The 27,918-nt window shown below is 44.9% G+C and overlaps 1 protein-coding gene across 2 annotated transcripts in view; it reads right to left on the bottom strand.

The window, feature by feature from the left end:
- CREB3L3 (cAMP responsive element binding protein 3 like 3) overlaps positions 1–27,918 on the bottom strand; it is a 383,132-nt gene that overhangs the window by 247,565 nt on the left and 107,649 nt on the right. For both annotated transcript variants that reach the window (XM_075337865.1, XM_075337866.1), the window contains exons 2-3: positions 11,194–11,322; positions 10,808–11,042 (exon numbers count right to left, since the gene is read on the bottom strand). In XM_075337865.1, coding sequence (XP_075193980.1) covers positions 10,808–11,042; positions 11,194–11,322 — 364 coding nt within the window. The remainder of the gene's footprint in view (positions 1–10,807; positions 11,043–11,193; positions 11,323–27,918) is intronic.

The following is a 27,918-nucleotide window of genomic DNA, read 5'->3' as shown; positions in this document are numbered from 1 at the left end:
TCAAATATAATAAATAAGTTCTTGAAGGGAACCTGCGAATTGTCTCTTCAAGCAGGAATAGACGAACTCTAGTGCTACGGTATGTATTCGAAGTAGTAATCCTAATCATCAAAATTGACCCGTTATTGAGCCTTATCGTATAGGATTTAAGCCAGATCAGAATCTCAATTTTCAAACCTTTATTAACCTGCAGATATGGGGTTAATCTGCAGGTTAAAAGCGTTTGAAATCTGACCGGCGCCTGCACATTGAATTCTAATGCTGCGAGGAAAAGAACTTTAAGGCCATGTGCGCACGTTGCATTTTTTCTTGCGTTTTGGTTGCTTTTTAAACTCCACTGTTTTATTGACAAAATGCATGCATTGTGCTTCCTCAGCAAAGTCTATGAGAAATCAGAATTTCCATCCGCACGTTGCTTTTTTTAAAGCATTTTGCTTGACAAATATTTGTCAAAATTGTTGCATAAAAAAAAGTAGCATGTCATTTCTTCATTGCGTTTTGTGAACATTTTCCACCCATTGAAATGAATGAGGTGTGTCAAAACGCAACCAAAATGTTAGTTTTATACTTGCATTGTCATTTGGTTGCATTTTGGATCCGTTTTCGTCAACAAAAATGCAGGTCACCAACTTTTCTCCATTCTCTCTCTCTCTCTGCTTCATACTCACCGATCACCGATGACCGGTACGGCCGTCACACTTCTCCCACGGCCTCTCCTGCTTCTGAAAGTGCCGCTCATTAGGCTCATCTCATATTCACTGCTTACACTGCCCACCAGCGCCTATGATTGTTTGCAGTCAGACGCGCCCCCACGCTGAGTGACAGCTGTCTGACTGCAACCAATCACAGCCGCCGGTGGATGGATCTGTACCGCCCTGCGGGCTCGGCCGGCTGCCGAGCCGCTCGGATCCGTGCTCGTCGGTGGGTGGCTCGAGCTCTCCATGGACCCGGGGGTCACGTCGCTCCGAAAGGGGTGGTTGGCGCTACACGCAGGGTCTTCGGTGGGGAGTTCCACGGCCGGTACCACAGTGTTTTGTAGGGGGTGGTTTAAGTTCGTGACGCCATCCACGGGTTGTGGTGAATGGATGGACATCACCGCTGCCGTTGACTAGGCCTCCCGGGGACGGTGTTGTGCAGCTTGGTGTTGACCCCCTCCGTGGGTAGGGGAGTGATGGTCCCGGGGACCCGAGGGTGGCGCTGAGGCAAGGGAATGGATGGTGCTGGCGTGTCGGTGCGGTGCAGCACGGTGCGCGGCCCGAAGGCACTGGTGTACTCACTAACATAGAACACACTGAAGTCTCTGGTAAACCAAACAGGATGATGAACGGTGCCCACAGCCGGCTGAAGCTTCCCCTTAACAGGTTGGTGGTTTCCGCCTTTCTCCTGCAGCTCTTTAATGTGAACGTTATGACTCCTATGCCTAAGCAACGGTAGTCCGCTCCCTGGCTTGCTGGGTGTCGGGAGAGACCTGTTTACCTGCAGATGCTGGCCCCTTGAGTCTCTATGCCTTGGTGGTGGATTTACTCTAATTGTTGGGCTGTTGTCTTCAGTCGGGTCTTGTGTGGGAAAGGTCCTAAAGTCCAGTCCTCAATCAGTTGATTCGACTTAGCCTAGTTGTTTCTGGGCCTCGTACTTGGTCTGAGTACCCCTCCTGGTGCTCTGGTTTCCAATTGGTTCCCCGGTTCGGTACCGGCAGGCCACCGCCCGACCCCAGTCCCTATGGTTCCACCGGCTGTAATCCCAGCTCCTGCAGGCGGCCACCACCGTCTGCCTCCTTGCCAGAGGTGACTGGGCTCCAACCCAGACACCTGGTAGACTATGGCAGGCCTGGTCACAGGTCTGCCCTTGAACTTGACTACTCCCATCCACTGTCAAGGCTAATCTACCTAGAACTACTGTTTTTTTTCCCGCCTCCAGGCCTGTGAACTCCTTGGTGGGCGGAGCCAACTGCCTGGATCCACCCCCCTGGTGTGGACATCAAACCTGGAGGGAGGTGACAAGGGTTTTGTAGTTTGGCTGCTGTCACCTTCTTAGGGAGGGGGTGTGTGTGCGTGGGACTACCTGGGACGACCTGACTAGTCCAGGGCGTCAAAGGTCTATATTGTACAGTACAATAAATAAATAATTAAAAAGACCGACTTGCGGTCCCCCTCAATTTTGCTACCCAAGATATAGTCTCATAGCTGTGGGCTGATATTCTCAGGCTTGGGAGACCCACGTTATTGGGATCCCCCAGCCTAAAAATATCAGCCAGCAGCCGCTCAGAATTGCCGCATCCATTAGATGCGACAGTCCTGGGACTTTACCCGGCTCATCCCGATTGCCATGGTGCAGTGGAAATCATGGTAAAAAGGACTTAATGGCAGCCCATAGCTGCCACTAAGTCCTAGATTTCTTGTCAGGTGTCTATGAGACACCCTCCATCACTAATCTGTGAAAGTAAATAAACACAAACACTCAAAAATCCTTTATTTGAAATAAAAGACAAAAAAACACCCTCTTTCACCAATTTATTAACCCCCAAACACCCTCTAGGTCCTACGTAATCCACACAAGGTCCCATGACGCTTCCAGCACTGACACTCACAGCGAGAAGCTGTAGAGCATGATAGCTCGCTGTTAACTCCACGCAGCAACTGAAGTGAGTCGCGCTATCAGTGGTGACGTCACTCAGGTTAGCCACTGCCACAGCTGGAGTCCTCCACCTGTGACAGCAAATCACCCGAGTGACTCAAGTGAGCTACTCGATCTGCGGTGCCATAACTCAGGTCCTTCACCTGTGACCGCATATCAGGCCGCGACACAGACAGAGCCGCGAGATGAGAATGAACTCAGCTGAACTTCTGACATCACAACTGCGAGTCCCGCATTACTGCCTGTGTCGCAGCACTGACGTCAGAGGTTCACACGAGATCATGACAGCACACAGAGACAGAGCCGCGCGATGACAATGAATTCGGGTGAATCTCTGAAGTCAGAGCTGCTACTGCCTGTGTCATGGCACTTACGTCAAAGGTTCACCTGAGTTCGTTCTCATCGCACAGCACTGTCTTTGTCTGCTGTCAGCGGCCAGTCATGCTCTATTGTGCTGCTGTGACAGGACATAGATGTAGCAGAGCTGAATCACCATTGGAACTCGTGTGGATTACTTTGGACCTGCAGGCGTGTTTAGGGGGTTAATAAAGTGGTGAAAGAGTGTGTTTTTGTATTTTATTCCAAATAAAGAATTTTGGGGGTGTATGTGTAGTTACTTTCACTTACAGATTAGTGATGTTGGCAGGTTCTCATAGACGACTGCATTCACTAATCTAGGACTTAGTGGCTGCTGTGGGCTGCCATTAACTCTTTATTACTCCGATTGCAACCGCAACGGGAATAACTGTGTCCAGCACCAGAATTGGTGCAACTTAAGGATGTGCCACTTCTGGAGCGGCTGTGGGCTGCTAATGTTAGACTGGAAAGGGCCAAATAACAATGGGCTTCCTACCCTAATGATATTAGCCCCCAGTTGTCTGCTGCACCTTGGCTTTTATTTTTAGAAAAATGGGGGGACCCCATGTCCTTTTTTGTTTAAAAAAAATAAATCAAATAATTAAAAAAAAAAGTGTGGGATCCCCTTTATTTTTTATAACTAGCAAAGGTACAGCAGACAGCTGAGGTTTGCAGCCAGCAGCTGCAGTTGTTCCTGTGCTGGATATGAAAAATGGGGGGGGACCCCACATCATTTTTTTTACCAAACAAATTTTTAAAAAACAGCTGTCCAAGTTAGCAATCCCTCTATCAAGCTATTCTGTTATTTCTTTCTATCCTTTCTATATGTTCTTTCTTAGTATCTATTCTATATGTTCTTTTTATCTATTCTATATGTTCTATCTATTCTTTATATCTATCTATCTAGCTATCTATTCTAGCGATCTGTTCTAGCTACAGTTAGGTCCAGAAATATTTGGACACTGACACAATTTTCACGAGTTGGACTCTGCATGCCACCACATTGGATTTGAAATGAAACCTCTACAACAGAATTCAAGTGCAGATTGTAACGTTTAATTTGAAGGTTTGAACAAAAATATCTGATAGAAATTGTAGGAATTGTACACATTTCTTTACAAACACTCCACATTTTAGGAGGTCAAAAGTAATTGGACAAATAAACCAAACCCAAACAAAATATTTTTATTTTCAATATTTTGTTGCGAATCCTTTGGAGGCAATCACTGCCTTAAGTCTGGAACCCATGGACATCACCAAACGCTGGGTTTCCTCCTTCTTAATGCTTTGCCAGGCCTTTACAGCCGCAGCCTTCAGGTCTTGCTTGTTTGTGGGTCTTTCCGTCTTAAGTCTGGATTTGAGCAAGTGAAATGCATGCTCAATTGGGTTAAGATCTGGTGATTGACTTGGCCATTGCAGAATGTTCCACTTTTTTGCACTCATGAACTCCTGGGTAGCTTTGGCTGTATGCTTGGGGTCATTGTCCATCTGTACTATGAAGCGCCGTCCGATCAACTTTGCGGCATTTGGCTGAATCTGGGCTGAAAGTATATCCCGGTACACTTCAGAATTCATCCGGCTACTCTTGTCTGCTGTTATGTCATCAATAAACACAAGTGACCCAGTGCCATTGAAAGCCATGCATGCCCATGCCTCCAACATGTTTTACAGAGGATGTGGTGTGCCTTGGATCATGTGCCGTTCCCTTTCTTCTCCAAACTTTTTTCTTCCCATCATTCTGGTACAGGTTGATCTTTGTCTCATCTGTCCATAGAATACTTTTCCAGAACTGAGCTGGCTTCATGAGGTGTTTTTCAGCAAATTTAAATCTGGCCTGTCTATTTTTGGAATTGATGAATGGTTTGCATCTAGATGTGAACCCTTTGTATTTACTTTCATGGAGTCTTCTCTTTACTGTTGACTTAGAGACAGATACACCTACTTCACTGAGAGTGTTCTGGACTTCAGTTGATGTTGTGAACGGGTTCTTCTTCACCAAAGAAAGTATGCGGCGATCATCCACCACTGTTGTCATCCGTGGACGCCCAGGCCTTTTTGAGTTCCCAAGCTCACCAGTCAATTCCTTTTTTCTCAGAATGTACCCAACTGTTGATTTTGCTACTCCAAGCATGTCTGCTATCTCTCTGATGGATTTTTTCTTTTTTTTCAGCCTCAGGATGTTCTGCTTCACCTCAATTGAGAGTTCCTTAGACCGCATGTTGTCTGGTCACAGCAACAGCTTCCAAATGCAAAACCACACACCTGTAATCAACCCCAGACCTTTTAACTACTTCATTGATTACAGGTTAACGAGGGAGACGCCTTCAGAGTTAATTGCAGCCCTTAGAGTCCCTTGTCCAATTACTTTTGGTCCCTTTAAAAAGAGGAGGCTATGCATTACAGAGCTATGATTCCTAAACCCTTACTCCGATTTGGATGTGAAAACTCTCATATTGCAGCTGGGAGTGTGCACTTTCAGCCCATATTATATATATAATTGTATTTCTGAACATGTTTTTGTAAACAGCTAAAATAACAAAACTTGTGTCACTGTCCAAATATTTCTGGACCTAACTGTATCTATCAATTATCCTATCCTATCTTATCCTATTATATTTTATTTCTCCTTTAAAACACACACTTACAAAAACGCATCAGAAGGCATTGAAAATGCATGCGCTTTTACCGTGGGGTTTTTTCTTCAAACACAGTGTTTACAGATGTCAAGTCTTCTAGAGAGTGCTTTCTTTTTGCAAATCAAGAATGCAGCGTGTGGACATACCCTAATTCTTCCAGCAGCATTTGGGTTGCAGTCACTGGGGTGGCGATGGCGATGGTTCAGTCACCGCTCTGTGTATGGCTTACTGCTGGTGGCCGCAGCTTACAAGGGAGAATCCTTGTAACAGGTTCCCTTTCGTCTAATTAACACTATGAATGGCACAACTGCTTAGTGGTTTGCACTGTTAACTTCGACACTAGGGTAATAGGTTTAGTTTTGACTTGAGACTCCTACATATAGTTTGTACTGTATATTTAGTCTGGTTTCCTTTGCAGCCCAAAATTATACTAATGATTACGAAATTGCAATTACTGTGTGTCCGTTCTCAGGATTACTTTGACAACTTGTACTGTCTTTTACCGTAAGATGGGTTACCTCTCCCTTCTCCTTATTTCCCATAAAAGCAATCTGTCAATCTGTCAGCATGTTTTTACTATGTAATCTGACGTCAGCATGAGGTAGGGTATGAGACACTGATTTCAGGGATGTGTAACTTGTTAGGCTCTGTGGTGTTGATTCAATACAATGAGTGGTCTATCAGTAGGAGATTATCACTGCCGGGACTAGGTGCCCTCATGAGACCTTGACCAATCACGCCCCTAGCACTGTTTATAAGCAATAATGTGGACGGGTTAGCTTTCTCAGCACTGCTACATCTAAGAACTCTGATTGTGTCACAGTTGCTGCACCTAGTAAACTAAGTGATACATCATTGGAATCAAGGTCTCTGTCTCTACATTATAGTACTCTCAAATGGGAGCAAAAACCTGTCAAATTCCTTTAATTATGATGTATGGATACAACTTAAGGCCTCTGCCACACTCACGTGAAAATCACGCACATGCCGCGAGACACGTATTTACCCTGCGTGTTGCGTGTAGGTAAGTACGTGTCTCTGGTACGTGCGGGCCACGTGTATCTCCGTGTGCTATCCGCGATAACACACGGAGAACCGGTAATTTGCATACTCACGTGGTCCTTCCTGCTGTCCAGGGTAATGATCTTCAGCTCCAGCCCTGCCATCTCTCTGCTGCTGCTGCTGCCGGCCACAGTGAAAAATGAGCATAATGAGCAGCGGTCGGCAGCAAGTGACAGAAGCGGAAGAGACAGGAGGGCAGGAGATGGTGAGTTAAGATTTTACTTTTTTCTCTGACACGTGTGTTTTCTCCGACGTGTGTCACACGGAACCGCATCCACACTACATCCGTGTGGTACGGGTGCGGGCCGTGTGACACCCTTGCTGCCGGAGAATACTTGGACATGTACGTTCCGTGTTGTTTTACGTGTGTGTGCCTGCTACCATAGGGTAGCATTAGTGTACGTGTCTCTGTGCCGCCAGCACGTGTAAAAAATGGCAAACACGTACCTGCGGCACGGATGTGTGACGGAGGCCTAAAACTGGCTGGTAAAATTGTTTCCTTCCTGCAGCTCCTGAAACTGACTAAAGAAGAATTTATATAAAACAGCACCAAAGAATTTCTGATAGTGTTTACGTTTTCAATATACTATTTTGGATTCACAAATTCACATTAAGGTACTCATTTCTATTTTTGAGAGTACAGCAGTTTTTTTTATCCCCATAAGTTGTTTACAACTCTATGATAAGTGTATAAATAATTTGATCATTTTTTGCATCTTATTCATAGCTAACATGGACAAAGTACAGCATGTGTTATCAGAGCACTTTGTAGTATATTCAATCTATAATGAAATCTATAATATACAGTTAGGTCCAGAAATATTTGGACAGTGACACAATTTTCGCGAGTTGGGCTCTGCATGCCACCACATTGGATTTGAAATGAAACCTCTACAACAGAATTCAAGTGCAGATTGTAACGTTTAATTTGAAGGTTTGAACAAAAATATCTGATAGAAATTGTAGGAATTGTACACATTTCTTTACAAACACTCCACATTTTAGGAGGTCAAAAGTAATTGGACAAATAAACCAAACCCAAACAAAATATTTTTATTTTCAATATTTTGTTGCGAATCCTTTGGAGGCAATCACTGCCTTAAGTCTGGAACCCATGGACATCACCAAACGCTGGGTTTCCTCCTTCTTAATGCTTTGCCAGGCCTTTAGAGCCGCAGCCTTCAGGTCTTGCTTGTTTGTGGGTCTTTCCGTCTTAAGTCTGGATTTGAGCAAGTGAAATGCATGCTCAATTGGGTTAAGATCTGGTGATTGACTTGGCCATTGCAGAATGTTCCACTTTTTTGCACTCATGAACTCCTGGGTAGCTTTGGCTGTATGTTTGGGGTCATTGTCCATCTGTACTATGAAGCGCCGTCCGATCAACTTTGCGGCATTTGGCTGAATCTGGGCTGAAAGTATATCCCGGTACACTTCAGAATTCATCCGGCTACTCTTGTCTGCTGTTATGTCATCAATAAACACAAGTGACCCAGTGCCATTGAAAGCCATGCATGCCCATGCCATCACGTTGCCTCCACCATGTTTTACAGAGGATGTGGTGTGCCTTGGATCATGTGCCGTTCCCTTTCTTCTCCAAACTTTTTTCTTCCCATCATTCTGGTACAGGTTGATCTTTGTCTCATCTGTCCATAGAATACTTTTCCAGAACTGAGCTGGCTTCATGAGGTGTTTTTCAGCAAATTTAACTCTGGCCTGTCTATTTTTTGAATTGATGAATGGTTTGCATCTAGATGTGAACCCTTTGTATTTACTTTCATGGAGTCTTCTCTTTACTGTTGACTTAGAGACAGATACACCTACTTCACTGAGAGTGTTCTGGACTTCAGTTGATGTTGTGAACGGGTTCTTCTTCACCAAAGAAAGTATGCGGCAATCATCCACCACTGTTGTCATCCGTGGACGCCCAGGCCTTTTTGAGTTCCCAAGCTCACCAGTCAATTCCTTTTTTCTCAGAATGTACCCGACTGTTGATTTTGCTACTCCAAGCATGTCTGCTATCTCTCTGAAGGATTTTTTCTTTTTTTTCAGCCTCAGGATGTTCTGCTTCACCTCAATTGAGAGTTCCTTAGACCGCATGTTGTCTGGTCACAGCAACAGCTTCCAAATGCAAAACCACACACCTGTAATCAACCCCAGACCTTTTAACTACTTCATTGATTACAGGTTAACGAGGGAGATGCCTTCAGAGTTAATTGCAGCCCTTAGAGTCCCTTGTCCAATTACTTTTGGTCCCTTGAAAAAGAGGAGGCTATGCATTACAGAGCTATGATTCCTAAACCCTTTCTCCGATTTGGATGTGAAAACTCTCATATTGCAGCTGGGAGTGTGCACTTTCAGCCCATATTATATATATAATTGTATTTCTGAACATGTTTTTGTAAACAGCTAAAATAACAAAACTTGTGTCACTGTCCAAATATTTCTGGACCTAACTGTATATATTCAATCTATAATGAAAGTATTTTACTGTCCCATAAAAGCAATATGTGGCATCACTTTCTGATTGGTGGTACTCCGACCCTCTGAGACGCCCACAGCCACTGCCCTGCTTAAATATATTTCAATATATTCAAATTAAAATTATTGGAATATGCTATACTTCCATCATAAATACAATACAGCAAACCTAAAGTTTTATTACACTGCTCAACATTGAAATTGCCTCATTAAGAATGACAAGCTGTAAAGGTTATTCGAATCAAGGGAGTGAAAAGTGTCCAAATCTGTGCAAATTATCACATTTTCAAGCACCTAGCTCCAACATGTTGCTTGTGAGAGCTGCATTAAGCCAGATTGAAAGAATTGTTTAGCCATATAGAACCTCAAAAATTAGATCAACTCTTGTGGGATGATTGTGAGATACCTCTTGTTTATTGACATGCGAGTTATCAGCACTTGTCGCAAACTGAGAAGATGATGAAGAGAAATGATGATGGGACCCTGCCCTGTTTAGTCCCAGAGGTTGGACCCCCACCGATCGTCTCGCTTTACAATTTATGAATAAATAATCTTGAACTGAGAGACCTTGGTTTATCTCTCTAGCAAATCGCTATGTGTTTGTGCGACAGTGGGCTACAGATGTCCAGCTTAGGGGTTTAAATGACCTCATACCACCGCTCTCAAAAAGTATCAGCTTGCCAAGCAATATGGAAATGGAGTCTATAACAGTGCTCAGTGGTTAGCACTGCAGTATTGCAGCGCTGGGGTACTTGTTTCAAATCCCACCAAAGACAACATCTGCAAGGAGTTTGTATGTTCTTCCTGTGTTTGTATGGGTTTATTCCGGATACTCTGGCAATGTATGTAAAGCGTTGTGGAATTAATTGTGCTATATAAATATTATTATTATTATCTTCTACACTGATGAGTGCCAGTTTTGTCTTGGAAACAATGATAGTCAGAGATTTTTTCTGGAGACCACATAGGCTATGCCATGAAGAAGACTTCACAACAGAAAATCACATGGTCCTACTTCTGGGAGTATGGTGTAAAGTGGCATCATGTACATTAGCCAGATCCCTGTAGCCTTCACTCCAGGTGCCCAAATAGCTCAGCACTACATTGATTTTGCTGTGGAACCAATGTTACCGCCATTTCTCCAAAGTGTCCCTTGAGCTGTTATGCAACATAATAATGTGATGCTGCTTGTAACTCTTGTTTCTGTGAGTAGCCTGTGACGAATAAACGTGCTACAAATTCCAGTAGCGCATCCGGATTTGTTGCTCATGAAGCACATTAGCTGAGAGGTCATTGGTCAACAATTGCAAAGGGAGCTGCCAGCAGTGGATCTTCATTTGATGATATCCTAGCTAATGTGGGCTCATCATCGTGGAACATTCCTCAGACAACCAATAAATGCCAAAATACGTAGGTTCATGTATTTTTGCATGTGGAGCTCATGCTAGACACTAAATAAATCAAGATGTTTTGAACATTTTATTTCCATTTTTTCACTACATCCACACTATTAACATGTCAATTTTGTGATTTCCATAATTCTACAATGTTTCCTTCCTGATGTTGTAATTTCAATGTTGAGTTCTTTGATGTCTTAATTAACCTAAAACAAATGTCCTCTTTTATTCTACATAAATTACCTGATTGTTCACCCAGGTCAATGGACACATTAGGTCCTTCTAAATCTGTTTGATGATGCATCATATGGTAAGAGTCTGTATAGTTGTACTGGTCAGGACTATCCTGTTGGTCTGACTGGTTGTCTTCGGAAAGACCACTGTCACTGGCAGCAGGTGACCAGAGATTTGAGTCTGAGGAGGAATCATTAGGTGCCAGCAGGAAAGTAAAAAATGCCTCATCATCCTTGGTAGGGTTCTGCTCCAGAAAATATAAAAATTATAAAATTATATCAGATAAAAATAAGGAAACAAAAAACAAGTAGCTAAATAAGATATATATATATATATATATATATATATATATATATATATATATATATATATCTACTATATATATATATACTAACATTTGTCTCAGATGTCCACATGGTCTCAGCAGTTGAACATTCATGGCGAAGAATGCCATCTTGGCAATCAAACAGTAAATCTAGAAGCTCCAAACTCTCCATACTATCTTGCTTGAATGCTTTGAAATCCTGTGTATATAAAAGTACATAAGCAGGATTAATGACTTGAAATGCAAAAAAATAAATATATATACTGTAATGATTTCATATCTAATTGTTGGATCATTTGACAAAAGTTGCATAATCTTTCCAAATACAATTGGTTCATCTACTTTTACAAAGCTAAGATCCCTTGCACATCCGTTTTATGGCCCATGTGTAGTGGGATATACATTATCTTTCCTCTTTATAAAGAACTATGAGTGCATTTATTTGCATTGGTTATTGTTATTCATTATATATACAGTAATACAATGTGCATATATTATGTTGCACATCTGGGTGGATTTGTCCTGCTCTATTTGGGAGGTTTTGGATTTATAAACTATTGCCACTTTAAAGTAGTCCTGTTAGGACTAGTGATATGGTGTGGGCTGATTAATAACTATATTCATATAGAAAACTACCTTGGGAGACAAAGCTGGTATGTGAAATCTTTGGTCTTAGAGAGAGATGTAGCTGGGTCTGTGATCACTGGTAAAAAGGAAGGTTGATAGCTCTGTGTTCTCTATTGTAGACTGTCACAGTAATTTTACTCCTGTGAAACTTATGGACTGATGTGATCTAAGGCAGGAGCGTACATAGAAATCATGGGACTCAATAGCAAAAGCCTGAATGGGCCCCCCCTACCGGATAAATAGAAAATACAATAAAATATTATCATAAACAGCATACACATTACTGGGTGCAGCATAGAAGTTACTGGGGGGGGGAGGGGGCTACATGTTACTGGAGGGACAAACAAGTTATTGGGAGTGACATATAAGTTACTGGCAGCCGGCATACAAGTTACTGGGGGGCATATGCAGTACAGACCAAATGTTTGGCCACACCTTCGCATTCAAAGAGTTTTCTTTATTTTCATGACTCTGAAAATTGTAGATTCACATTGAAGGCATCAAAACTATAAATTAACACATGTGGAATGAAATACTTAACAAAAAAGTGTGAAACAACTGAAAATATGTCTTATATTTTAGGTTCTTCAAAGTAGCCACCTTTTGCTTTGATTACTGCTTTGCACACAGTTGGCATTCTCTTGATGAGCTTCAAGAGGTAGTCACCGGAAATGGTCTTCCAACAGTCTTGAAGAAGTTCCCAGAGATGCTTGTCACTTGTTGGCACTTTTGCCTTCACTCTGCGGTACAGCTCACCCCAAACCATCTCGATTGGGTTCAGCTCTGGTGACTGTGGAGGCCAGGTCATCTGGCGTAGCACCCCATCACTCTCCTTCTTAGTCAAATAGCCCTTACACAGCCTGGAGGTGTGTTTGGGGTCATTGTACTGTTGAAAAATAAATGATGGTCCAACTAAATGCAAACCGGATGGAATAGCATGCCGCTGCAAGATGCTGTGGTAGCCATGCTGGTTCAGTATGCCTTCAATTTTGAATAAATCCCCAAAAGTGTCACCAGCAAAGCACCCCCACACCATCACACCTCCTCCTCCATGCTTCATGGTGGGATCCAGCCATGTAGAGTCCTTCCGTTCACCTTTTCTGCGTCGCACAAAGACACGGTGGTTGGATCCAAAGATCTCAAATTTGGACTCATCAGACCAAAGCACAGATTTCAAGTGGTCTAATGTCCATTCCTTGTGTTCTTTAGCCCAAACAAGTCTCTTCTGCTTGTTGCCTGTCCTTAGCATGGGTTTCCTAGCAGCTATTTTATCATGAAGGCCTGCTGCACAAAGTCTCCTCTTAACAGTTGTTCTAGAGATGTGTCTGCTGCTAGAACTCTGTGTGGCATTGACCTGGTCTCTAATCTGAGCTGCTGTTAACCTGAGATTTTTGTGGCTGATGACTCGGATAAACTTATCCTCCGCAGCAGAGGTGACTCTTGGTCTTCCTTTCCTGGGGCGGTCCTCATGTGAGCCAGTTTCTTTGTAGTGTTTGATGGTTTTTCGCACTGCACTTGGGGACACTTTCAAAGTATTCCCAATTTTTCGGACTGACTGACCTTCATTTCTTAAAGTAATGATGGCCACTCGTTTTACCTAGCTGCTTTTTTCTTGCCATAATACAAATTCTAACAATCTATTCAGTAGGACTATCAGCTGTGTATCCACCAGACTTCTGCACAACACAACTGATGGTCCCAACCCCATTTATAAGGCAAGAAATCCCACTTATTAAACCTGACAGTGCACACCTGTCAAGTCAAAACCATTTCTAGTGACTACTTCTTGAAGCTCATCAAGAGAATGCCAAGAGTGTGCAAAGCAGTAATCAAAGCAAAAGGTGGCTACTTTGAAGAACCTAGAATATAAGACATATTTTCAGTTGTTTCACACTTTTTTGTTAAGTATTTCATTCCACATGTGTTAATTCATAGTTTTGATGCCTTCGATGTGAATCTACAATTTTCAGAGTCATGAAAATAAAGAAAACTCTTTGAATGAGAAGGTGTGTCCAAACGTTTGGTCTGTACTGTATACACATTATAAATTAATCTTTATTCTAGCCAGGCTATACATCTACCAATCCAGAAAGTGGACTATTACTTGGTCCGCCTCTGTCTGCTGAGGACCAGTCTAGGCATTGCTATTTGCCTGTTTTGTGACTGTGTGCGATGCGCCTGTCTGAGTTTCTGCCAGGAGCAGACACTGTGCTGAGCCATCCATGAGCAGTACAACCACCAATGGCTGCCACGCACCTGCCTGTCTTCAAAGCTCCTCTCTCTGACTCTAAAGCTACGTTAGCCAGGGGTACATGTAAGTTGAGCCAGAGAGAGGAGCAACAGAGCAAAAGGAGCTTCTAGGACACTGCAGCATACACATAGTTACTTAGGTTGAAAAAAGACCTAGGTCCATCTAGTTCAACCTTCCTCCACCAGCTCTACATTTGGTCACTAAGTCGTTTATAACCAACAATGTTTTGTGTACTGAGGAAATCATCCAGCCATTTTTTAAAAGCTGTTATAGTATCTGCCATTACTACCTCTTGTGGTAGGGCATTCGACAGTCTGACTGCTCTAACTGTAAAGAACCCTTTCCTATTTAGCTGCCGGAATCGCTTTTCTTCCACTCGCAGTGAGTGTCCCCTGGTCCTTAGTATTGTCTTTGGAAGAAATAAGTCATGTGCCAGTCCTTTATATTAACCACACATGTATTTATACATATAAATGAGATCTCTTCTGAGACGTCTTTTTTTCTAAGCTAAACATATCTAACTTTTTCAACCTGTCATCATATGGGAGGCCTTCCATTACTTGTTGTAGTCTAGTTGCCCGCCTTTGAACTGACTTTAACTTCTGAATGTTATTTTTAAAATGTGGAGCCCAAAACTGGATCCCATATTCCAGATGTGGCCTTACAAGTGATTTATAGAGGGGTAACAATACGTTGGGATCACGGGATCTAATCTCTTTTTTTAAATACCCTAAAATCTTGTTTGCTTTAGCAGCTGCTGCTTGACATTGAGTACTGCTGCTCAGGTTATTTGTAATGAGAATACCCAAGTCCTTCTTCTGTTCTGTAGTCCCGAGTTTACTTCCATTTAATGTATACTCAGTTATAGGATTACTCCGTCCTAGGTGCATTACTTTACATTTATCAACATTAAATCTCATTTGCTAAGTATCTGCCCATTCTGACATCTTATCCAGATCTTTTTGTAATATTGTACTATCAAAATCAGTTTTTAATATCCTACATAGTTTGGTGTCATCAGCAGAGACTAACACTTTACTATCAATCCCCTCGACAAGGTCATTAATAAAGAGATTAAAGAGAATCGGTCCTAGCACAGATCCCTGCGGCACCCCACTGCTCACTATAGCCCATTTAGAGAATGTACCATTTATGACTACTCTTTGTTTCCTATCTTTTAGCCAATTGCTTCACCCAATTGCATATAGTTTCCCCTAGTCCTTGCCTCTGGAGCTTTAGTATAAGGCTATTATGTGGTACAGTATAAAATGCCTTTGCAAAGTCCAAATAAATCACATAAGCTGCATTACCAATATCCAAGTTTGCACTTACCCCCTCATAGAACTCCAACAGGTTGGTTAGACACGACTTATCTGTCATGAATCCATGCTGTCTGTCAGTTATTATATTATTTTCTGCAATATATTTTTGCATGTCATCCCTTAAAATGCCCTCAAAAACTTTGCATACTACTGATGTCAGGCTTACTGGACGGTAGTGGCCTGGATCTACCCTCTTACCTTTCTTAAATATCGGTACCACATCAGCAATCCTCCAATCCTGAGGAACCAACCCTGTTACAAGCGAGTGTAAAAAGATGAGATACAGTGGTCTGTCGATTACGGAGCTCAATTCCCTCAATATTCGTGCATGAATGCCATCTGGCCCTGGGGATTTGTCAATGTTTAATTTACTCAGACGTAGGCGTACTTCTTCTTGTGTTAAATTAATTATATCGGGTGGTGAACTTTGATTTTTTACTTGTTGAATGATCCCTGGTACAGTCAGTTCCTTGGTGAACACAGATGAGAAATGCCTATTTAATATCTCAGTCTTATGTTTGTCCTCTATAACTAACTTGTTATTATATTTTAAGGGGCCAATACTATCCTTTGTATTTATAAATATTTATAAAGATTTTGGGATTTATTTTAATGTCATTGGTGATTTTTGTTTCAGTAGCTAGTTTTGCTTGTTTGATTTCTTTTTTCCTATTGATATCTTTATTAGTGATGAGCGAGTACTAAAAAGCTCGGGTGCTCGAAGCTCGGGCCGAGCCTCCCAAGATACTCGTGTACTCGGCCCGAGCAACGAGCCCAATGTTATCCTATGGGAGACCCGAGTATTTTTGTGAAATGACCCCCCGGCAGCATGGAGAAACCCTAAAAATGTCACAAAAGTCTCAGAAGAGTGCTCAAATGACATGGCAACAGCATGGGGAAGACCCCTTGAAGCATTTATCACTGAAAAGTCACAGCTGTGAACAATTTTGTCCGCGTTTTACGCCATTTTTACGGACTCACCAGAAAACCTTCCAAAATGACCCCAAAATGATTTTTCATGGCGGAAATGTTAAGGGCACATACCCAATAGTGAGATAGAGCTGGTGTATGTTACTTTTTGAGATTAATACATGAAAGATTTTACGTGAAAACATTGTGTGGCACTCCGATGTCCCTGAGAAGAGACGTACATAAAGGCCTCTGAGTCTAATGTGCCCATTTTGAGAAAGTGAGTCTTTGTAGTATTTTCCTTTGCCAGGGCAGTCCAAAATTGTGAGGTTCACCAATGCCCCTGCATACAGACGTGCATGAGGGCCTGTAAACCTGAAGTGCCCATTGTAAGGAAGTGGGTCTATTGTAGTATAGCCCTTAGGCAGGGCAGCCAAAAATTGGGAGGCTCCACATTGTCCCTGGATAGAGACGTGCATGATGGCCTGTAAACCTGAAGTGCCCATTGTAAGGAAGTGGGTCTATTGTAGTATAGCCCTTAGGCAGGGCAGCCAAAAATTGGGAGGCTCCACGTTGTCCCTGGATAGAGACGTGCATGAGGGCCTGTAAACCTGAAGTGCCCATTGGAAGGAAGTGGGTCTATTGTAGTATAGCCCTTAGGCAGGGCAGCCAAAAATTGGGAGGCTCCACGTTGTCCCTGGGTAGAGACGTGCATGAGGGCCTCAAAACATTAAGTGTCCATTGTCAGGAAGTGGGTGTATTATAGTATAGCCCTTAGGCAGGGCAGCCAAAAATTGGGAGGCTCCACGTTGTCCCTGGGTAGAGACGTGCATGAGGGCCTCAAAACATTAAGTGTCCATTGTCAGGAAGTGGGTGTATTATAGTATAGCCCTTAGGCAGGGCAGCCAAAAATTGGGAGGCTCCACATTGTCCCTGGATAGAGACGTGCATGATGGCCTGTAAACCTGAAGTGCCCATTGTAAGGAAGTGGGTCTATTGTAGTATAGCCCTTAGGCAGGGCAGCCAAAAATTGGGAGGCTCCACGTTGTCCCTGGATAGAGACGTGCATGAGGGCCTGTAAACCTGAAGTGCCCATTGGAAGGAAGTGGGTCTATTGTAGTATAGCCCTTAGGCAGGGCAGCCAAAAATTGGGAGGCTCCACGTTGTCCCTGGGTAGAGACGTGCATGAGGGCCTCAAAACATTAAGTGTCCATTGTCAGGAAGTGGGTGTATTATAGTATAGCCCTTAGGCAGGGCAGCCAAAAATTGGGAGGCTCCACGTTGTCCCTGGGTAGAGACGTGCATGAGGGCCTCAAAACATTAAGTGTCCATTGTCAGGAAGTGGGTGTATTATAGTATAGCCCTTAGGCAGGGCAGCCAAAAATTGGGAGGCTCCACGTTGTCCCTGGGTAGAGACGTGCATGAGGGCCTCAAAACATTAAGTGTCCATTGTCAGGAAGTGGGTGTATTATAGTATAGCCCTTAGGCAGGGCAGCCAAAAATTGGGAGGCTCCACGTTGTCCCTGGGTAGAGACGTGCATGAGGGCCTCAAAACATTAAGTGTCCATTGTCAGGAAGTGGGTGTATTATAGTATAGCCCTTAGGCAGGGCAGCCAAAAATTGGGAGGCTCCACGTTGTCCCTGGGTAGAGACGTGCATGAGGGCCTCAAAACATTAAGTGTCCATTGTCAGGAAGTGGGTGTATTATAGTATAGCCCTTAGGCAGGGCAGCCAAAAATTGGGAGGCTCCTCGTTGTCCCTGGGTAGAGACGTGCATGAGGGCCTCAAAACATTGTTCCCATTGCAAAGGAGCGGGTCTCCTGTCGTTGTAATGTCCATTCTGCAAAGAATGGGCGAAAAAATTTACCACTGGGGGTATACCTGAAACAAAGGCCTAAGTATTGCAATTTGTAACGGTCATCATCATGGTGGCGCATGAGGAGAAGGAGGAGCAGTCCAGCGATTATCCAAAGTCCAGAAGTGTGTACCCATGGGTGAGTGGAGGTACATGGCAAACTTTAAATTCCGCTCTCATTTGCTGGTGGTGTGGTGAAGTCTGGCCCAATCCAACCCTTGTTCATCTTGATCAGAGTCAGCCTGTCAGCATTTTCAGTTGACAGGCGGGTGCGTTTATCTGTAATGATTCCACCTGCGGCACTAAAAACACGCTCTGACAAAACGCTAGCAGCAGGGCAGGCCAGGACTTCCAAGGCGTAGAGAGCCAATTCATGCCACGTGTCCAGCTTGGATACCCAATAATTGTAAGGCACAGAGGAATGTCGGAGTACAGTTGTTCGATCTGCAAGGTACTCCTTCAGCATCTGGGCAAACTTAGGATTTCTTGTGGCACTACCCCGCACCTCAGGGGCTGTGGTACGTGAGGGGCTGAGAAAACTGTCCCACATCTTAAAGACTGTTCCCCTACCTCTGGCGGATTGGACTTGTGCCTCTCTCGGCTGTACGCCTCGGTTGTCCACTGATTCCTGACCTATGCCGCTAGCGTTTTGTGAGGGGAATGCTTTGCCTACTTCCGTGACTATGGCCTTCCGGAACTGCTGCATTTTGGTTGACCTCTCCTCCACGGGAATAAGAGACAAAAAGTTCTCCTTGTAGCGTGGGTCTAACAGTGTTACCAACCAGTAATGATTGTCGGCCAAGATGTTCTTAACGCGAGGGTCACGAGACAGGCAGCTTACCATAAAGTCAGCCATGTGCGCCAGACTCTTAACAGCCAGGACTTCAGTAGCCTGACCAACAAGATGACTGAACATGCTGTCCTCCTCCTCCTCCTCCTCCTCCTCCTCATCTACCCTGTCCTCTGGCCAGCCACGCTGAACCGAGGATATGACTGGTGTGCATGTCATATCCTCAATTTGGCCGGAGAGTTGCTCCATGTCTTCATCCTCCTCCTCGTCATAGTCCTCCACTGCACGTTGTGATGAGACGAGGCTGGGCTGTGCGTTATCACCCACACCCACTACTGTTTCTTGCTGCAACTCATCGCGCTCCGCCTGCAATGCATCATGTTTGTTTTTCAGCAGAGACCGTTTTAGAAGGCAGAGTAGCGGTATGGTGACGCTAATAATGGCGTCATCACCACTCACCATCTTGGTGGAGTCCTCCAAGTTTTGGAGGATGGTACATAGGTCTGACATCCATCTCCACTCCTCAGGTGTTATGTGTGGAGTTTGACCCATTTCCCGACGGCTTAGGTGATGCCCTCTTCTGCTCACATATCCTGACCAACATGTGCAGAGTTGAATTCCAACGCGTGGGGACATCACACACCAGTCTGTGAGCCGGAAGATGCAAACTGCGCTGAAAGCCGGCAAGGCCGGCTGAAGCAGTAGGTGACTTTCGAAAATGTGCAGACAGGCGGCGAACTTTTACCAGCAGATCAGACAGCTCTGGGTATGACTTTAGAAACCGCTGAACCACGAGGTTGAGCACATGGGCCACGCATGGAACATGTGTCAGCTGGCCTCGCCTCAAAGCAGCCACCAGGTTCCGGCCATTGTCACACACGACCTTTCCTGGCTTTAGGTTCAGAGGTGTAAGCCAGTGATCTGCCTGCTGTTTCAGAGCTGTCCACAGCTCTTCTGCATTGTGGGGTTTGTCACCTATGCAGATTAGCTTCAGCACAGCCTGTTGCCGCTTCGCCGAGGCAGTGCTGCAGTGCTTCCAGCTTGTGACTGGTGTGGAGGGTACAGTGGATGAGGATGCGCAGGAGGAGGAGGAGGCTGAAGAGCATGACATTCCGGAGCTGTAGAGTGTGGGTGAAACACTGACTGAGGTAGGGCCTGCAAACCTTGGTGTGGGAAGGACGTGTTCCGTCCCTCGCTCAGACTGGGTCCCAGCTTCCACAATATTAACCCAGTGTGCCGTCAACGAGATGTAGCGGCCTTGCCCACAAGCACTTGTCCATGTGTCTGTGGTTAGGTGGACCTTGGGTGAAACAGCGTTGTTCAGGGCACGTGTGATGTTTTGTGACACGTGGTTATGCAACGCGGGGACGGCACACCGGGAGAAATAGTGGCGGCTGGGGACCGAGTAACGTGGGACAGCTGCCGCCATCAGGTCACGGAATGCTTCTGTCTCCACCAGCCTAAAAGGCAACATTTCCAGCGCAAGCAGTCGCGAAATGTTAGCATTTAGAACTGTGGCATGTGGGGTGTTGGCAGTGTATTTGCGCCTGCGTTCAAAGGTTTGCTGAATGGATAACTGAACGCTGCGCTGGGACAAGGACGTGCTTGATGATGGTGTTCTTTCTGCGTAGGCAACTGCAGGTGCAGGAGTGGAGGAGGCTTGTTCGCAGGCAGCATGGACAGGGGATTGGCTCGCATGCACAACCAGCGAAGACGTAGCAGTGACATCAGCAAGCACTGCTCCTCGACTCTGTTGTACTTCCCACAAAGTCGGGTGCTTGGCTGACATGTGCCTGATCATGCTGGTGGTGGTCAGGCTGCTAGTTTTGGTACCCCTGCTGATGCTGGCACGGCAGGTGTTGCAAATGGCCTTTTTTGAATCATCTGGATCCAACTTAAAAAACTGCCAGACTCGGGAAGACCTAACATTTGTACAGGCACCTTGTGTCGTCGTGTTGTTCCGGGGAACGGTTGCCTGACTTCTGCCTGGGGCCACCACCCTGCTTCTTACTGCCTGTTGTGATGCTACGCCTCCCTCCCCCTGTGCACTGCTGTCCTCGCTCTGCATATCCTCCTGCCAGGTTGGGTCAGTTACTGGATCATCCACCACGTCGTCTTCCTCTTCCGCACCCTGCTCCTCCTCCTGACTTCCTGACAATTGTGTCTCATCATCGTCCACCACTTGTTGAGACACGTTGCCAACTTCGTGAGAACGTGGCTGCTCAAATATTTGGCCATCTGTACAGACGATCTCCTCATGACCCACTTCAATATGAGCTGGCGAGAGGCCAGAATGTGTGAATGGAAACGTGAACAGCTCTTCCGAGTGTCCAAGTGTGGGATCATTAATGTCCGAGGAGGACGTGTACTCAGCCTGGTGGTAGGAAGGAGGATCAGGTTCAGAAATGTGCGGTGCAGTATCACGGCTACTGACACTTGACCGTGTGGAAGACAGAGTGTTTGTGGTGGTGCCAATCTGACTGGAAGCATTATCTGCTATCCAACTAACAACCTGTTGACACTGGTCTTGGTTCAAGAGCGGTGTACTGCTGCGGTCCCCAAGAATTTGGGACAGAACGTGCGAGCGACTAGATGTGGCCCTTTGTTGTGGCGAAATTAGAGCTTGCCCACGACCTCGGCCTCTGCCTGCACCACCATCACGTCCACTTCCTTGTTCCTTGCCAATGCCCTTGCGCATTTTGCAATGCTGTGCACTGCTGACGTGTATATTCACTACTTGTGCGTTATATCAAAGTTTGTGGAAATTGCACACAAGTGCACCTGTACGCTGCCACCAACAGGCACACACGTGCGGTTTTAAAAACCAAGCACGGACGCAATAAGAACCTAACAGGTTTTTTTGGGGAGCGACAATTACAGACAAGTCAGACACTATCTGGACTGTTTTACACTGTGTACACCAGCCCCAGATATGATGAAGGCTGGTATACGGTCACCACTACCCTGCCTGCCTGTCTGCCTGTATACTGGTACAATAGTCCTGACAAGGACTCTTCTGGTCACTAGCCTGTATTCAGACCTGGCTATACCCTGCCTGTATATAGCAACAATAGTCCTGAGAAGGACTCTGCTACTGTACTCCGACCTGGCTATACCCTGCCTGCCTGTATACAACTAGAATAGTCCTGAGAAGGACTTTTGGTCACACTGTTTGCAGCCCTGCAACTGAAAAAGCTATAAAGGGCCGCAAAGCTTTCCCTGAATCAGCGACACTCTCCCTGCACTGACTGTCTGGATAGCTGTGAGCAGAGCACAGCGCGCCGGCCGGTATAAAGGCTCGGTCACGCTGTGCAGGCCGGCCAATCACTGCAATTCCACAACTAACAGGGCTGTGGCATTGCAGTGGTCTGCCAGCCAATCCCTGCATGAGGGCTGGCTCTCAAAAGAGCGCCAACATGCAGAAATGAAGACCACGAGTACAGCACGAGTATCGCGAGATTACTCGGTCCCCGCCGAGCAGCCCGAGTACAGCGATACTCGTGCGAGTACCGAGTAGTTACAAGCATGCTCGCTCATCACTAATCTTTATACTTCTGAAATGCTATTTCTGTATTCTCAGCCTTTAAGATTTTAAACGCCCTTTGTTTTTGTTTTATTATACTTTGTACAGTCTTATTTATCCATAGTGGTTTCTTTTTATTCCTGGACATTTTATTACCAAAGGGTATAAGTTTTTTACAGGACTCTAGCAGTATATCCTTAAACTTTCCCCATTTATGCTCAGTATCCCCAGTTACCATGACTTTGTCCCAATCTACACATTTAAGCTCTTCCCTTAATTTGTTGAAATCAGCTTTCCTAAAATTCCAGGTTTTAGCATTTCCCCTTTGAAATGTTCTATTGAATATTACTTTGAAGCTTACCATATTATGATCGCTGGTGCCCAAGTGCTCCCGAACCTCATCATTTCATTTTTTTTGTCTATGTCTAACATGTCTGGGAACGAAAGGGACTTCGTCATGGACCTTTTGAAATTCGCCCTGACCCATAATTTTTTCTTTTTTGGGGGGTCCCTGTACCTACAGCTCCAGGGGACAGCAATGGGGGCGGCATTTGCGCCCTCTTATGCAAATCTGTTCCTGGGGCTGTGGGAGAGGGACCTTCTCCTGTCAGATTCAGTGGCGTCGATGGATCGCGTCCCTTTTTAGACGCGGTACATCGACAACATCTTCTTTATCTGGCAGGGGAACCCCGTTGATTTAGGATTATTTTTTCAGGGCTTGAATGACAATAATATAAACTTACATCTTACATACAAGTTCCATGAGAAGTCCCTTGAACTCCTCGACGTATTGGTCACACGTGATGAGAGTGGACGGCTACAAACGGATTTGTACCGAAACTCTACCTCAGTTAATTCTGTTCTCCACGCTACATCCGCTCACCCTGCCCATACTGTGCGTGCTATACCAGTAGGACAATTCCTGCGCATTCGACGCATTTGTTGGAATCTGAATTTGAACTGAGGGCTCTTGAATTTAAAAAAAGATTTCAAGTTCGGGGCTACAGCAATCGCTCTATTAAAAGAGCTTATAATAGGGCAAAAAAAGCCTCATGAGCCAGCCTATTGTTTGGAGGGAAAATACAAACATCTGACAATATTGTAAGAATGATTACTCCATATCATTCGCACTGGGGCAGGATGACGGAGGTACTGTCTAAATATTGGTCTATTCTGACCATCGACCCAATTCTGTGTCGCTATCTCCCACAGAAACCATCAATTGTCGCTAGACATGCAAGGAATCTTAAAGATCTACTAACTATGAGTCATTATGACAAACGTGACAAACCCGCTACCCCTTTTTCCTCCCTTGCCCCTAGTTTGCGTAACAATAGGGGTGGTTGTTCACCATGTGGGTCATGCGTTGCGTGTCCCAACATTGAGGTAGCTAGTGATTTCACCTCCTCGGACGGTAAGGTATTTTTAATTAAGAAGAAGATCAATTGTTTATCAAAAGCAGTGGTTTACTATGCGACATGCCCCTGTCCCCGCATTTATGTTGGCCTTACGACACGGGCCCTCAAGGTCCGTGTCAGAGAACACGTACGTGACATTTTGGCCGCAAAAGATGAGGAATACGAAGAAGGTTTAAAAACCTTACCTAAACACTTCAAATTATTCCATCAATGTAATCCTCAACTTTTGAAGGTACGTGGGATTGATCAAATAATATTGAATATTCGGGGGGGCAATGTAAGTCGCCTTCTCGCGCAACGTGAAACGAAATGGATTTGGACCCTTAAAACTGTTCAGCCGTTCGGGTTGAATGAATGCATGAGCTTTGTTCCATTTCTGTAAATATACATATATATATATTGCTTGACTTTGCATTTTTCAATTCATTTCCCTTGTTCACTGCTATACTGGTCTCTTTTTAATTTGTTTTTAATTTTTTTTATATTCTAGTATGCGCCCTTTGGTAATAATTCGTTCTTTTACAATTATGGTGGCTTCAATTCTTGGACTGGACTTATCTTCTATAGCAATGGATCTATGACGGGTTACACAGAAGCACTTACGCCTTTAAGATGTCATCTCGTAATGTACATTGGACTACGCCGCAGGCTTGGATGTATATAATATGTTTATTATACATATGATCCTATTCATGTAAAATTGTCCTTTTATTGTGTCGCTTTTTCTATACTTGTTATACATCTTTAGCTTGATATGCCATGCAGGCTGTAATCCTCTACATATAATCACTGTGCATCCTAACAGTCTTCCGTGTTCCTGTGCGCCTGCGTGCCTGACCGGATGGCTCGGCCTCTCCTGGGGCGCGCCCATTGTGCATCCGCCCTTGTGACGCCCACTCCCCTTGTGGGGGTGGCTGTCTCTATGGCGACGGCCGGATGCGCCCGCAGTGAGTACCGGGCCTCGGGACACCCGTGCATGCGCCGTTTAGGCCATGGGACTCTGTTCGGCGGTGTGATGTACCGTCAGATCTTTTGTCTTGGAATTTTCTTTCCTAAATGGGACGCTGTGGTTGTTTCCCTGGTTTCCGGGTTATGACCTCAAGCGGTGACATCACAATGTATACGCCCACCTTTATACACCAATGGTGAGCGGTCTTGAGGGCTGATCACGGCAGCCTGGCTTCTATCTGGCATTCCAATTGGCTGGTTTACGCTACACTCCCCTTTCTGCTTATACTCTGTGCAGCTAGGGAGGAGTGTGGGTGGCCTGAAACTATGTTTGGCTGCTACTATAGCTACATTATACGTCATCTATTATGCACACCCCTTTGAACATGCACGCCTCTCTGAATGCCAATCAGGAACCAGAGTTATAATCTGACACACTCGTTGATGCAAGGACTGTGCTGATTGGCCTTTCCTTCCAGTCTTTCTATTGGTGCATTTTGATATAAAAGGGCTCTCTTTTTGAACATGAGGCCACCCCTGGAAGAAGGCATTAGATCGAAACCTATAGGTCGGGGCACTCCTGGATCCTCATCCCACAACTCAGGTACATGATCTTTCTCATTACTGTGCTGAGAAGCGCTATAGCTCTTTCAATTGCGCCGACTGTTGTGTCCCCTAGCACTGCATATCTGGTCGTTATTTGGACATATGGTCCTTAGAGCATGCCTTATGGCAGCCATTTACATATAAATATATGTGCAGTGCTTGGTGGGCATTTCTGTATGGTGCTTTTGTGCAGCCATCTTTTCACTATTAACCACTCCACTCACTGAGTTATGGTGTGAGCACGCCACCTGCTGGTCCTCCCACTAAAAGTCCTGTTTTAACCTTTTTATTACCTCTGTACCCTTTTTGGATAAAATAAACTTATACTCTTTTTCCAAGCCCTGTGTACAGTTTTTCTTCTCTTTTGCGCGCTCCCGAACCTGTAGATCTAAATTTGTATCTGGTCTATTTGACAGTACCATATCTAGCAAATTATCTCCCCTCCTCGGTTCATCTACCATCTGAGAGAGGAAATTGTATTGAATAGTAGATAAGAATTTACAGCTTTTAGCACAACCAGAAGATTCTTTGTCCCACTGTATGTCTGGATAGTTGAAATCCCCCATAATAAGAACCCGATTATTATTATTAGCTGCCTTTTCAATTTGTTCCAGCATTTCACCCTCTATTTGTTCAGGTATGTCAGAAGGCTTATAGCAAACTCCAATTAGCATTTTTCCATTTTTCCCCTCCCCATGTACATTTACCCATACTGACTCTACATTGTTGCAGTTCCCCCCAAACACAGGTTTTAGGTTAGATCTGATAAATATTCACACCCCACCACCTTTTTTGTCTTTCTTGTCCCTCTTAAATGTACTATAACCCTGTATGTTTGTCACCCAGTCATGGCTTTCATCCAGCCAGGTTTCCGTAATGCCCACCACATCATAATCCATGGTTGACATAAGAGTCTCCAATTCATTCATTTTGTTTGCAAGACTTCTTGCATTTGCCTGTAGACGTTTAATACTATTAACACCTTTATTACTCCTAGCCTCCCTACGTTCCTTGCATGTCCCATCCCCCCCTAATCCTTCATTTACCCCTAGCGTCTCACTGTCTGAATCTACTCTATCTATCCCCTTTTTTGCTCCACTACCCTCCCTCCCCCCAGATCCTAGTTTTAAAGCTCCTCCATCCGTCTGACCATTTTCTCCCCCAGCACAGCTGGACCTTCCCCATTGAGCTGCAGCCCGTCCCTACCGTAGAGCCTGTAGCCGACTGAGAAGTCGGCCCAGTTCTCCATGAACCCGAACCCTTCCTTCCTGCACCAATTTCTAAGCCACGTATTTATCTCCCTAAGCTCCCGCTGTCTTTCTAGTGACGCTCGTGGCATCGGTAGTATTTCTGAAAACACCACCTTGGAGGTCCTGGACTTCAGCTTCTCTCCTAGTTCCCTGTAATCATTTTTAAGGACCTTCCACCTGCCTCTAACTTTGTCATTAGTACCAATGTGCACCATGACCGCTGGGTTTTCCCCAGCCCCACCCAGCAATCTGTCTATCCGATCCGCAATATGCCGAACCCGAGCACCCGGCAGACAACACACTGTTCGGCATTCACGGTCTCGGCGACAGATGACTCTCTGTCCGCCTAATTATAGAGTCCCCTACCACCAACATCTGTCTGGCCTTTGCTGCACTCCTATTTCCCTCCTTCCTACAGCAGTCGTTTTCCTGGTTGCTAGGAGCAACGTCCTGCTGTAGTGACCCTAGTCCTGGCCCTGCATTCCTAATATCAGCCAAACAGGCATATTTACTAGGTTGTGCCAGGTCAGGACTAGGCTCCCTGACACTTTTCCCAGTACCTCTTCTTCTAACTGTTACCCAGCTACCTACCTCTGGGTCCTGATCTTCCACACCTCCACCCTCCTCCATATCACTGGCCCCAGCCAGAGAAAGCTCAGTGAGCTCTAAACTCCTCTCCAGGTTTGCAATGCCCCTGAGTGTTGCAAGCTGCTTATTTAGATCAGTTACCTTGGCTTCCAAATATGGAACATGCTTGCATCGAGTGCAGACATATTCACCCTCGAACGGCTGTTCCAGGCATGCATACATCTGACAAGATACACACCTGGTAGCATTGTCCATGGAGCACCTATTAAATGGGGATAAACAGTAAAGTAGAAAAACAAAGAAAAAAACAAAACAATGGGAAACGTATAAGGATAATTTCAAACTATGTTCTTGTGTCAAACTATGAAATTGTGTTTAAACAATTCATAGCCTGGTGTGTCTGGTGGGTGTGGTGCAGAGTGTACCTAGGATTTTAATTTGCTGATGTAGGCAACACCAGGTAGTTGGGGACCCATAACCAAGAAGGAGGTGGATATTGCACAGGAGAGCAGATTGCACAATACCCTGTGACGACCTGGTAGTTCAGGGGCATAACACTCATGTCCTTAAATTCAATATCGGATGCTACCCCATTTCCACCACACTCCACGGCCGCAAATGTTGACTTGATCTGTAAGCCCAGGAAGGACCCCCAAGACCTGCAGCAGTTTTCAACCAATATCTCTGCTCAGCGTTGATTTAAAGTTC

The sequence above is a fragment of the Anomaloglossus baeobatrachus genome, chromosome 1 (genome assembly GCF_048569485.1).
Source record: "Anomaloglossus baeobatrachus isolate aAnoBae1 chromosome 1, aAnoBae1.hap1, whole genome shotgun sequence".
Taxonomy (NCBI): Eukaryota; Metazoa; Chordata; class Amphibia; order Anura; family Aromobatidae; genus Anomaloglossus; species Anomaloglossus baeobatrachus.
This window is presented reverse-complemented; position numbering and strand designations above follow the sequence as displayed.